Source organism: Portunus trituberculatus, chromosome 12 (assembly GCF_017591435.1).
Source record: "Portunus trituberculatus isolate SZX2019 chromosome 12, ASM1759143v1, whole genome shotgun sequence".
Classification (NCBI taxonomy): Eukaryota; Metazoa; Arthropoda; class Malacostraca; order Decapoda; family Portunidae; genus Portunus; species Portunus trituberculatus.
The window spans coordinates 9,320,375-9,332,338 of record NC_059266.1 but is presented as its reverse complement, the minus strand read 5'-3'; the positions used below and the strand labels follow the sequence as shown (position 1 = coordinate 9,332,338).

Below are 11,964 nucleotides of genomic sequence, written 5' to 3'. Positions count from 1 at the left end.
TTGTTCCCTTCTCTGTTTTAACTTTTCTCTATCTCTCTCTCTCTTTCATTCGTTCTGTCTTTTTTATTCTCTAGTCTCTGTTAATTCCTGTTTATTCCTTCTGTGTATATTCTTCCCTTCTCTTCTTCGCTCTCCTGTCTCTAAAATACATCTTTATTACTCTCTATCCTTTCTTGTCTCTCTGTTCTATCTCCGTCATTTCTTCCTGTCTATTTTCTCTGTCTCTCTCTCTCTTTCTCTCCTTCCTGTGTTCTCTGCTTCCCTATCTCTGTCTCTGTCTCTGTCTCAAAAATCACATACTTTTTATCTCTTAATTCTTTTCTGTCTCTTATTCTTTTCTGTTCATTTCTTCCTGTCCTGATTCTCTGTCTCTCTCTTTCCTGTGTCCTCTCTTTCTCTGTCTCGTCTCTGTCTCTGTCTCTGTCTCTAAAATCACATATTTTTTTTCTCAGTTTTTTTTTTTTTTTTTTTTGTCTATATATCCTGTCTTGTTTATTTCTTCCTGTCCATTTTCTCTGTTTTTCTTCATTGTGTGTTCTCTTTTTCTCTGTCTCGTCTCTGTCTCTGTCTCTAAAATCACATGCTTTTATCTCTCAACCCGTCTATATTTTGTCCTGTTCATTTCCTCCTGTCCATTTTCTCTTTCTCTCTCCTTCTTGTGTTCTCTCTTTCTGTCTCGTTCCTCTTTCTGTCTCTGTCTTTTAAGCTACTTACTTCCTTCTCTCAATCCTTTTCTGTCTCTCTATTCTCCTTCTATTCCTTTTCTCCTGTCTGTTCCTTCCTTATCTTTCCTTCTGTCTCTCTCCTTCCTGTGTTTTCTTCTCCTCTGTCTTGTCTCTGTCTCTCTGTCTAAACTACATATTTCCTTCCCTCAATCCTTTTCTGTCTATATTTTCTCTTCTGTCTATTCCTCTCTGTCCTTTCCCTCTCTGTTTTTGTCCTCTTTTTGTCCTCACTTTCCCTGTCTCTTCCCAGTTCTCTTTACCCACATACTTTTATCTCTCAATCCTTTATCTCTCTGTTCTCTTCTGTCTGTTCCTTCTTGTCAATTCCCTTTGTCTTTGTCCTCCTTTTGTCCTCTCTTTCCCTGTATATGTGTCCTCCCTGTCTCCTGTCTATGTCTATAAACCACATACTTTCAATTCTTTCCTCTCTATATTCCTCTTTCAATCTTGCTCTTTCTCTTTACTATCTTCTGTCTGTTCCTTCCTGTCAATTCTCTGTGTCTGTCCTCCTTTTGTCCTCTGCTTCCCTGTGTATGTGTCCTCCCTGTTCCTCCCCGGCTCTCTTTACCCACAGCCTCCTCTCATCTCCGCTAAGGCCTCGTAAAACCAAACACTCTGAAACAGCCTCCCCGCTTTCCCTCTCCTTAACAGGCCAGCATGGAGCCAGCCAACCCCCTCTTCCTCTTCCTCTTCCCTCTTCTTTCCTCATCCCTCCCTCTTCCTTCCCTCTACCCTCCTGATCTTCCTCTTCCTTCCTCTCTTTTTCTCCCTCTCTATCCTGGCTTTTCTCTCCCTGTTTCATTGCATCTCTTTCTTCCTCTTTCTTCCTCTCACTCTTCTCTCCCTCTCCCTCCTGATCTTCCTCTTCCTTCCTCTCCCTCTTCTCTTCTTCTCCCTCTCCCTCCTGATCTTCCTCTTCCTTCCTCTCTCTCACCCTCCTGACTTTTCTCTCTCTCCCTCATTGTATCTCTTCCTTCTTCTCCCTTCCTCTTCCTCTTCTCCCTCTCCCTCCTGACCTTTCTCTTCCTTCCTTTCCTTCACCCTCCTCACTTTTATCTCCCTCCCTCATTACATCTCTTCCTTCTTCTCCCTTCCTCTCCCTCTTCTCTTCCTCTCCCTCCTCTTTCCCTTCCTCCCCTCCCTCTTCCTCTTCTCTTGCTTTCAGATTGCCTTCCTCTCCCTCACCTATCTTGTCTTGTTCTCTCCCTTTTTTTTCTCCATCAGCATCATCTGTTCTAAAATCTTCCTTTATTGTTTTAGTCAATCTTCTTTTTTTCCTCTTCTCTCTCTCTCTCTCCATTACCTCTTTTACCCTTCCAACTCTCCCTCCTCTTCCTTCTTCTATTTCTCCTCTTCTTTTGTGTTTCTCTTCCTCTCCCTTCCTTTCTTTCTCCTTTTACCTTTCTCTCCCCTTCCCTTATCTTTCTCTTCCCTTCCTTCCTTCCTTTACCTTCCCTTACCTTTCTCTCCTCTTCTCTTCTCTTCCTTTCTCTTCCCTCTCCTTTCCTTCGCTTCCCTTTACCTTTCTCTTTCTCTCCTCTCCTCTTCTCTTCCTTTCCCTTTCCTTACCTTTCTCTTTCTCTTTCCCTTCCCTTCCCTTCCCTTCCCTCCCCTCTGCTATCTCTGGACCCGTCACAACCACAACCCACTAACGACTGGAGCCTCTTAATCCCACACAGGTGCAAATCACGACCCTCTGTGTGGCCATCTCCCTCTCCGCCTCCGTGGCTCTCTTCTGCCTCTACTCGCCCAAAATCTACATCATTGTGTTCCACCCTGACAAAAACGTGAGGAAGCTGACCATGAACAGCGCCACCTACAAGAAGTCACACCCTCTCTCCAGTGCTGCGTCTATCAATCACGGTGAGTTTTGGGGGACGAGGGATGTTTGTTTGTGTGTGTGTGTGTGTGTGTGTGTGTGTGTGTGTGTGTGTGTGTGTGTGTGTATTTAGGTTAATAAAACTGTGTGTGTGTGTGTGTGTGTGTGTTCTCAAACACTTTTGCGCTTCACCTCCACTATTTCAAAAGGCTTTATCTAAATTGACATGAGTTTTTTTTTAAGGTGTTTTTATGGTCCTAGAGGCAGAGTGACAAGATTTCTACACTATTAACTGGAGAAACACTCTTGAAAACCCCGCTAGTCATCTCTGTGGCCTTGGAAAACACTCGCGGTGAGAAAGCAGAGCAAAGGGTTTCTGAACACGGATCTGAAAATAGTGTGTTGGGGTGGAGGTTTAGGTGTGTGTGTGTGTGTGTGTGTGTGTGTGTGTGTGTGTGTGTGTGTGTGTGTGTGTGTGTGTGTGTGTGTGTGTGTGTGTGTGTGTGTGTGTGTGTGTGTGTGTGTGTGTGTGTGTGTGTGTGTGGCTCGAGAGAGAGAGAGAGAGAGAGAGAGAGAGAGAGAGAGAGAGAGAGAGAGAGAGAGAGAGAGAGAGAGAGAGAGAGAGAGAGAGAGAGAGAGAGAGAGAGAGAAGGTAACAATTGTAGATCCTGAGGGAGAGTAATTCAGTTGACATTGTTGAGTCAGACAAAAGAGGGTCTACTTTACCTGTTTCCTGTCTTGCCTTGGAGATGTTTGAGGTGTGTTAAGGTAATCCACCTTTACCTTTATGCTCTTCAAGGCCTCAGGTGAGCTGGCCCCTAATTTAAACCTCGGCTCTCAGGTAACATTAAGGTATAAATGTCGGTACCTGGTTGTATTCTCGTCTAGGTAATTAAGAGGGTTTTTCAAATTTTGGTGTTTTTAAAATTTACGAGTGTTTTTGGGAGTTTTAAAATGATTGAGGTTTTTAATTCTATGTGTGTTTTTAGTCTCTTTCTCTCTGTCTGTCTGTCTGTCTGTCTGTCTGTCTGTCTGTCTGTCTGTCTGTCTGTCTCTCTCTCTCTCTCTCTCTCTCTCTCTCTCTCTCTCTCTCTCTCTCTCTCTCTCTCTCTCTCTCTCTCTCTCTCTCTCTCTCTCTCTCTCTCTCTCTCTCTCTCTCTCTCTCTCTGTGTGTGTGTGTGTGTGTGTGTGTGTGTGTGTGTGTGTTTAGCGCAAGAGACAGTTGACACACAGCTTATCTACACACACACACTAAAAAGATGAAGGGCTTCTCCTCATAATCACTGTCAGCACTACGTTAAAATATCGCCGTTCTTTATTGCATTGGAGGGGATAATCTAACTGGCTTTACATAATAGTACAGAGGGAGGGAGAGAGAGAGGGATGGAGGTGTGGAGGAAGGGTGTGGATAGGGCTGTGTGGAAGAAGGGAATGTGGAAGTGGTATGTGGAGGGAGATATGAAGGAAAGAATGTGGACTTTTGGAGGTGAAAATGTGTAAATATTTGGGTTTTTTCACGTGAGACTGTTAGAAAAATACTGTTTGAGAGAGAGAGAGAGAGAGAGAGAGAGAGAGAGAGAGAGAGAGAGAGACAGAGAGAAACACACAGACAGAGATAGACAGAAACAGACAGACAGACAGAAAGAGAAAGAGAAAAAAAAGAGAGAGAAAAAGAGAGAAGGAAAAGAAACACACAGGGAATGGACTTATGTGACCTTTTAACTCGGCTTTCCTAATCTCGTTCATCTGTCCTTTATCGCAGGAAGGTTTAGTGGAAAGGAGCAGAGACGAACACTGGCTTACAGAGGAGGAGGAGGAGGAGGAGGAGGAGGAGGAGGAGGAGGAGGTAGTGGAGAAAGAGGAGGTAGTGGAGAAAGAGGAGGAGGAGGAGAAGGAGGAGGAGGAAAGAAGTAAGTGTAGAGAAGGAGATTAGAGTGAAATAGATCCATTAGAGTGATATAGTGTGTTATAGACTGACTTTAAGAGTAATTAGAGTGACTTTTAAGAGTGATTAGAGTGACAGCGAGTTATAGAGTGACTTTAAGAGTAATTAGAGTGACGTAGCGTGTTATAGAGTGACTTTAAGAGTGATTAGAGTGACATAGCGTGTTTAGAGTGACTTTAAGAGTGATTAGAGTGACGTAGCGTGTTATAGAGTGACTTTAACAGTGATTAGAATGACCTAAGATGTTATAGAGTGAGTTTAAGAGTGATTAGAGTGACGTCTCGTGTTTTAGAGTGACTTTAAAGGTTATTAGAGTGAACTAGATCCATTAGGGTGAAACAGAGTGACATAGCGTGTTTTAGAGTGACTTTAAGAGTTATTAGAATGAGATAGCCTGTTATAGAGTGATGATTTTAAGAGTAAATAGAGTGAAGTAGATCCATTAGGGTGAAATAGAGTGACATAGCTTGTTGTAGGGTGACTCTGGGTAGCTTTCACTCTTTCACTCTATTCTACTGTGCACTTAGGGTGAAATAGAGTGACTAGGGTGATGAGAAAGTTCCTAGTGTGTATGTGGAGTAGTTAGGGTGATAGTTTAGTCTCTAGGGTGAACTTGGTTTGTTTAGAGTGACTTGCAGTAGTTAGGGTGTGAGCCACGTAGGGTGAGTGTGAGGTGGTTAGGGTGTTGGTAGAGTGTACAGAAGGGTGACTGTTGTTGTAGTTCATGTTTTGTTGTTTGTATTTCTCTCTCTCTCTCTCTCTCTCTCTCTCTCTCTCTCTCTCTCTCTCTCTCTCTCTCTCTCTCTCTCTCTCTCTCTCTCTCTCTCTCTCTCTTACTTCCTGTTTTTCCCTTGATAATCTAATCTCCACAAAAGTTACTTATCTCCCTGTTTATCTCCCAGTCATCTCCACTTTCTCCCTTTTTTAATCTCCCTTACATCAAATTATCTCCCAGTTTCCCACTCAGTATCTCCCAGTCATCTCCACCTTTTCTCCCAATCTCCACAAATCACACATCTCCACGTTTATCTCCAAGTCATCTCCTTTTCTCTCCATTTTAATCTCCCTTACATCAAATTATCTCCCATCTCCCGCAGTATCTCCCAGAAAAACCCACTCATCTCCCTATTTATCTCCCAGTCATCTCCTTTTCTCTCCAATTTAATCTCCTGAACACCAAGTCATCTCCCAGTTCTCCCGCAGTATCTCCCAGAAAACGCTACACATCTCCTTATTTATCTCCCAGTCATCTCCTTTGCTCTCCAATCTAATCTCCCATCCACCAAATCATCTCCCAGTATATCCAAATTATCTCCACAATTTCTCCTTTTAATCTCCCCAACACCAAATCATCTCCCAGTTTCTCCCAGCCATCACCTTTTCTCTCCAATTTTAATCTCCCAAATATCTCTCATCTCCCGTAGTATCTCCCAGAAAAAGTCACTCATCTCCCAATTTATCTCCAAGTCATCTCCTTTTCTCTCCAATTTAATTTCCTATCCACCAAATCACCCCCCAGTATTCCCATCAGTATCTCCCCAATTTCCTACTAGCAGACACGCTCTCCCCTCCCCCCCTCAGACTCCCCCAGCGTGACTCAGCCTCTCCCGCCAGCAGGATCGGAGGGCGTGAAGCTACAGACGGTCCCGGGAACGCCCTCAAAAACTGCGACGGAGGGAGGCAGTCAGAGCATGGAAAATGAAGCGTTACTGTGAGGATTTCAGGATACCAAGAGTCCTACGAGTTTTTAGTATCCTTCCCACCACCACCACCACCACTGTCACCACCACCGCCATCACCACCATTGCCACCACCAAAGGATGGATGATGGTGGATGAGGTGTTGTGTGTAGGATTGATGGTTTTAAAGGATGATGTTGGGTATCCTGTGAGTGCTCCTACGGGTATCCTTCACCACCACCACCACCACTACTACTGCTACTGCTACTGCTACTGCTACTGCTGCTACTACTGCGACTACTACTGTTTCGATGTAGAGGCAAAATATATCAACCGTGCTGGCTGATTTCACTACTACTGCTACCACCACCACCACTATTACTACTACTGCTACTACTACTACCACTACCACCACCACCACCACCACCACCACCACCACCACTATTGCCTTCCGCTCAATTCCCTCCTTACTGTCACTGCCATTCCTCCTCCTCCTCCTCTTCTTCAGCTGCTCTCCCCCTTCTCCCCCTCCTCACCCACCTGTCCTACCCTCACCACCTCACCACCGTTGCTCTTCCCAGCTAGTGGTGATGTCCTGTGATGTCTGGTGATGGCAACCCCGCATCACATTCCTCGTTTTCTCAGTCATGTGAGGGGAACACCAATAGATATGCAACTAACTAGCGTCCCCTCTTTTTTCCCCTCTCTTTTCCCCTCTCTTCTCCCCTCACACTCCCCCTAAACACACAACCCGGCGCCTCCTGACCTCTATAAGCTTCTCAAGGTCACATAAAGCCTACACGTGGTGGTGATGAAACCTCAACTAACGGTGAAGCTTCGAAACAACCGAAGCTTCTCTCCATTACAACCGATGCAACATTCCCAGGAGCTACAGTTGGCAAGGCTTCCCTCCGTCAGCGCCCTCTCCAGGAAGATACTCGGGTCACCATCATATCATTACTATATATGAAACTGACTCCAAGTTTCTGATGAATGACAATATGTAGAGTGATTCGTGTAGAGTGAAGCGTGAGTCATGAGGATAAGGGAGTGAAGGGAGTGTCTAACCTGTGTTCTAGTGTGACTCTGCGCCCTCCCTCCCTCCCTCCCTCGCTGGAACACGCTAAAAAGTGAGTGAGACCTTTTCTTTTATGGTGTGTGTGGTGAGACAGAGACGCACGGAGAGAAGCAGGTCTGAAAGTCATGATACGTACTTACAGATGTGTGGTGATACGTGACAGATACGTGGTGATACGTAACAGATGCGTGGTGATACGTAACATATGCGTGGTGATACGTAACAGATGCGTGATGATACGTACTTAATGTGTGGTGATACGTAATAGATGCGTGATGATATGTAACAAGTGTGTAATGATACGTACTTAATGTGGGTTGACACGTACTGAAATTTGTGATGATACGTAACAGATGCGTGATGATACGTAACAGATGTGCGATGATACGTAGCAGATGCGTGATGATACGTAGCAGATACGTGATGATTCGTCGCAGATGCGTGATGATACGTACTTAAAGATCTGTGATTGAAAAGACAGTACGTGAAAGATCATACTCCTGGGTAGAGAGAGAGAGAGAGAGAGAGAGAGAGAGAGAGAGAGAGAGAGAGAGAAATTAGAAGAGAAAGCACAAAGACAAATATACTAACTAAACTAGCGAGTGAAGAAAAGAAGAAGAAAAAAAAACAATAGAAAAACACTGAGATAGAAGGAAAGGAAAGGAGGAGGAGGAGGAGGAGGAGGAGGAGGAGGAGGAGGAGGAGGAGGAGGAGAAGAAAAAGGAGAGGAAAAAACTGGAAAACTAGAGAAAGAGAAAGAGAAAGAAAAAAAAATAGAGAGAGAGAGAGAAACACTGAGATTTCTTCCAATGGTGCCAAAGCGTAGCGTGAAGAGGTGGAGAGGAAAGACAAGACAGGGAGAGATGGAATAGAAAATGGAGTGTTAGCTTTAAAAAGGGTGACTGTCTGCCTGCCACGTGCCACAACCTCCACACACCCTTACCATCTCCCATCTCCCTCTTGTCCCCAGACACCCCTACCTCCCTGACATCCTCGCCTTCTCACCTCTGACCTTCAATGATGCGTAAAGGACAAAATTTCCTTACAGTTTGTGATAAGCATTAGAGTAGCGTTGATAAGAACCATTTAAGCCGATATTGGAATGAGAAGAGAAAAAAAAATGATAAAATAGCTTAGAAATGTTTTTTTTTTTTACATAAAAGCACTTACAAGGATATTATTACAGTACAGATGCTTAAAGACAGTACTTAATGTTACTATAATTCGTAAAAGACAAAGAGGAAAAGGTTGGATTTGATAGACAGTACTTGGAAAAGGATAGACGTAATCACAATTGTACTTAAAGCTGGGGAAAATAAGAACAAATCCTGTCTTTTTTAATATTAGAAGCCTTGGAATATGTTAGCGTTAAAATAGAGAGAAAAAATAATGAATAGAAAGATTAAGACCGAGTACTCAGAGGTGAAAATTGTTAGTGGTGGTGCGTCGATGCTTCAGTTAATGGTGACTCGAGAGGAAAAAAGAGTAAAGGATGATTAGAACACTGGAGAGAATAGCATAACTGAGGCATCCGTCTTTAAATATTGAAGTGGATAGCCTTGGTGACGCTGCAAGGGAAACGGTGAAGCAGGTTTTGGTGACAGGGGAAGTGGATTGAATTGGTGACGCTGGAAATAGAGAAGCAGGTTTTTGGTGATAGAGAAAGTGGATAGAAAACAGAGAGGTAGATTTTGGTGACAGAGGAAGACAATTACGAACAGAGAAGCAGGTTTTGGTGACAGAGGAACTGTATAGAAAGGGTGACGCTAAAAAGAGAGAAAGGAGTTTTTGGTGACTTAGAAAGAGAATTACTATAAATAAAAATGACTTTGACAACACAAAAATGAGAACAATTAAAGAACTTTGAAAATGAAATAGATAAAAACAACTTACTTGCTACGAGACAAAAAGACAAAAAGATAAAAGGAAGAAAATAGAGAGAGAGAAAAAACGAGATAAAACAGGCAAAAAGAAAACGACGAATAGAATTTAGAAACGAAAACGAAGCAAAAAGAAACAAAAAAACAAGACTCGCTATATTTAATACACAAATGGAGGAGAAAAAGAAAGAAAATGATGAAAGTATATAGATGGAACTGTTGATGAGGAAATGATTATAGAGGTTGAAAATGAAGATGTATACCACAGAATATTCACCCGAAGAGTATTTACGAAGCAGTGAAAGCCCCGTCGGCGTGTGTACTTGTGTATGTATGTAAGTATATGTCTCAGAGAAGAGAATTAATGATGGAAATATAATAGAGAGTGTCTGTTTGGCGGTGAAGAATGTGTTGATAACCTGAACTTAAAGATAGAAACCGAGTGAGGTGAATAAACTGATGTGCGAGTAAGTGCCCGCCTCACTCACTCACTCAAGCACTCACTCACTCACTCACCACACAACATATCAACTCAGCTCACGGAAGATTGATAAACCCGTGACGCAACTTAAAAAATGGCGCTTTAATTAAAAATGAAAAATACTAATCTCTTTTAAAACATTCTTACCAACTTTCCTTCCTTAGCCTAGAAGATTAACGCTTAACAAAGAGAACATATATATATAAACACTACGTCTCTTTCTCTGTTGATTCTCTTAAGGATTTTCAACTCTATGGTGCTGTTTCCTGTTTGGCAAAGGTCACTCTTGCCGCGACCTGTCTGGCTGTCCCCGTAGCATTAAGTTGACCCGCAGGAAGTCACGTTACCTGTTGTGATGACCTGGTGACCTCGTGTGACCTGGCGTGACATTACGTGACATTGCGTGACATTACGTGACTTTAGTTCCCGTGGTCACGTGTCTATTAATAAGGTACTGATGTAATGCTACTACTACTACTACTACTACTACTACTACTACTACTACTACTACTACTACTACTACTACTACTACTACTACTACTACTACTACTACTACTACTACTACTACTACTACTACTACTACTACTACTACTACTACTACTTCTGCTACTACTATTTCCAGATGATAATGTTTAATGATAATAATACTAATGATAATGATAATAATAATAATAATAATAGGAATGTTAATGAAGTAGAGCCTCTCGGAACGGGTCTTGTGGCTACGCATCTTGTATAATAATAATAATCTTCCTCTTCTTCTTCTTGTGCCTCGTAGCGAATCTCTGCCTCCTCATTGGCTGCTGGCTCGTCCAATCACCGTGCACGTCTCCTGATACTGAGCCCACAGGAGGCGTGATGGTGACTGGCTAACTCCCTTCCCATAGAGAGAGAGAGAGAGAGAGAGAGAGAGAGAGAGAGAGAGAGAGAGACTGACTGACTTTTTTGTTATGTACTTGTTAGATGTCAACTTAGAGAGAGAGAGAGAGAGAGAGAGAGAGAGAGAGAGAGAGAGAGAGAGAGAGAGAGAGAGACGTATTACCACCCCTCTCTCTCCAACACCCTCCCTTCACCCCCTCACCCCCCCAAACGCACAAGACTGTAAATAACCAAAGTTGTGAAATATTGTCGTCAGTCACCAGTCATCATTGCAAGCCCACGCACGCACGCACGCACGCACGCACGCACGCACGCACAAACCCCCTCCCCCCATCCCCTTTCACACGCACGCCTTTCTAGAGAACACGCGTCTGTCTGTCTGTCTGTCTGTCTGCCTGCCTGCACAAACCAACATGTCGTAGCTTATTGCCCTGTGGTTCACCGGTCCGCTAGTTCACCGGTTCACTGGTTCACTGGTTCGCTAGTTTACTGGTTCGCTGGTTCACTGGTTTACTGGTTCGCTGGTTCGCTGGTTTACTGGTTGACTGGTTCACCGGTTCGCTGGTTCACTGGTTTACTGGTTTACTGGTTCACCGGTTCGCTGGTTCACTGGTTCGCTGGTTTGCTAGTTTACTGGTTCACTGGTTCGCTGGCTTACTGGTTCGCTGGTTCGCTGGTTCACTGGTTCGCTAGTTTACTGGTTCACTGGTTCGCTGGTTTACTGGTTCGCTGGTTCACCGGTTCGCTGGATCGCTGGTTCACTGGTTCACCGGTTCGCTGGTTCGCTGGTTCACTTGTAGACTAAGATTAGAAAGTGGTTCTTGTTTTTCTTAGTTTTTCTCTTTTCTCTTTTCATTTCTTATTTTCTCTTATTTTTATTTTTTTTTTTTCTTTGTTTTTCCTCATTTTTCTTTCTTTCTTTCTTTCTTTCTGTTATTCCTCATTTTTTGGGTTCGTCTCATTTTTCGCTTTTCTTTTTTTTTCCCTTTTGGTTTTTTTTCTTTTTTTCTTTCTTTCTTCATTTTTTGAAGTGTTTCGGTTCAAGTTTTCTTTTCATTTTCTTTTTTTTCATTTTTTTTTCTTTTCTTCAATTTTCCTTCAAGTGGTTGAATTTCTTTTCTTTTTTCCTTTCATAATTTTCTAAGTGTGTTTTAATTTCAATCTTTTCTTTTTTTCCTTCCTTTTCTTCTTTTTCTTCCTTTTTTTTAACTCGTCTTTATATTTTCCTTCATTTCTTCCTTCAATTTTTTTCATTTTCTTCGTTTTCTTTTTTTCTTTTTATCTATTTTCTATTTTTTTTTTTTTTCATTCATTTATTTATGTTATTTATTTATCATTTATTTATTTATCATGTGTGTGTGTGTGTGTGTGTGTGTGTGTGTACGTGTCTGTCTGTCTGTCTGTCTGTCTGTCTGTCTGTATGTTTAAACCACCAAGGGGTAAAAAGATATCAGAACTGAGGAGTTTAAAAAAAATAT

The 11,964-nt window shown here is 42.7% G+C and overlaps 1 protein-coding gene across 2 annotated transcripts in view; it reads left to right on the top strand.

Annotated features, from left to right (window-relative positions):
* Window positions 1–9,730, top strand: part of LOC123502668 (metabotropic glutamate receptor-like) — a 112,580-nt gene extending 102,850 nt beyond the window's left edge. Inside the window, exons 11-12 of one of the 2 annotated variants that reach the window (XM_045251839.1) lie at window positions 2,405–2,588; window positions 6,107–9,730. In XM_045251839.1, the coding sequence (XP_045107774.1) occupies window positions 2,405–2,588; window positions 6,107–6,204 (282 nt within the window). In that variant the 3' untranslated portion in view covers window positions 6,205–9,730. Of the gene's footprint in view, window positions 1–2,404; window positions 2,589–6,070 lie in introns of both variants that reach the window. The other variant, XM_045251838.1, reaches the window with a different exon arrangement.
* The last annotated feature ends 2,234 nt before the right edge of the window (window positions 9,731–11,964 follow it).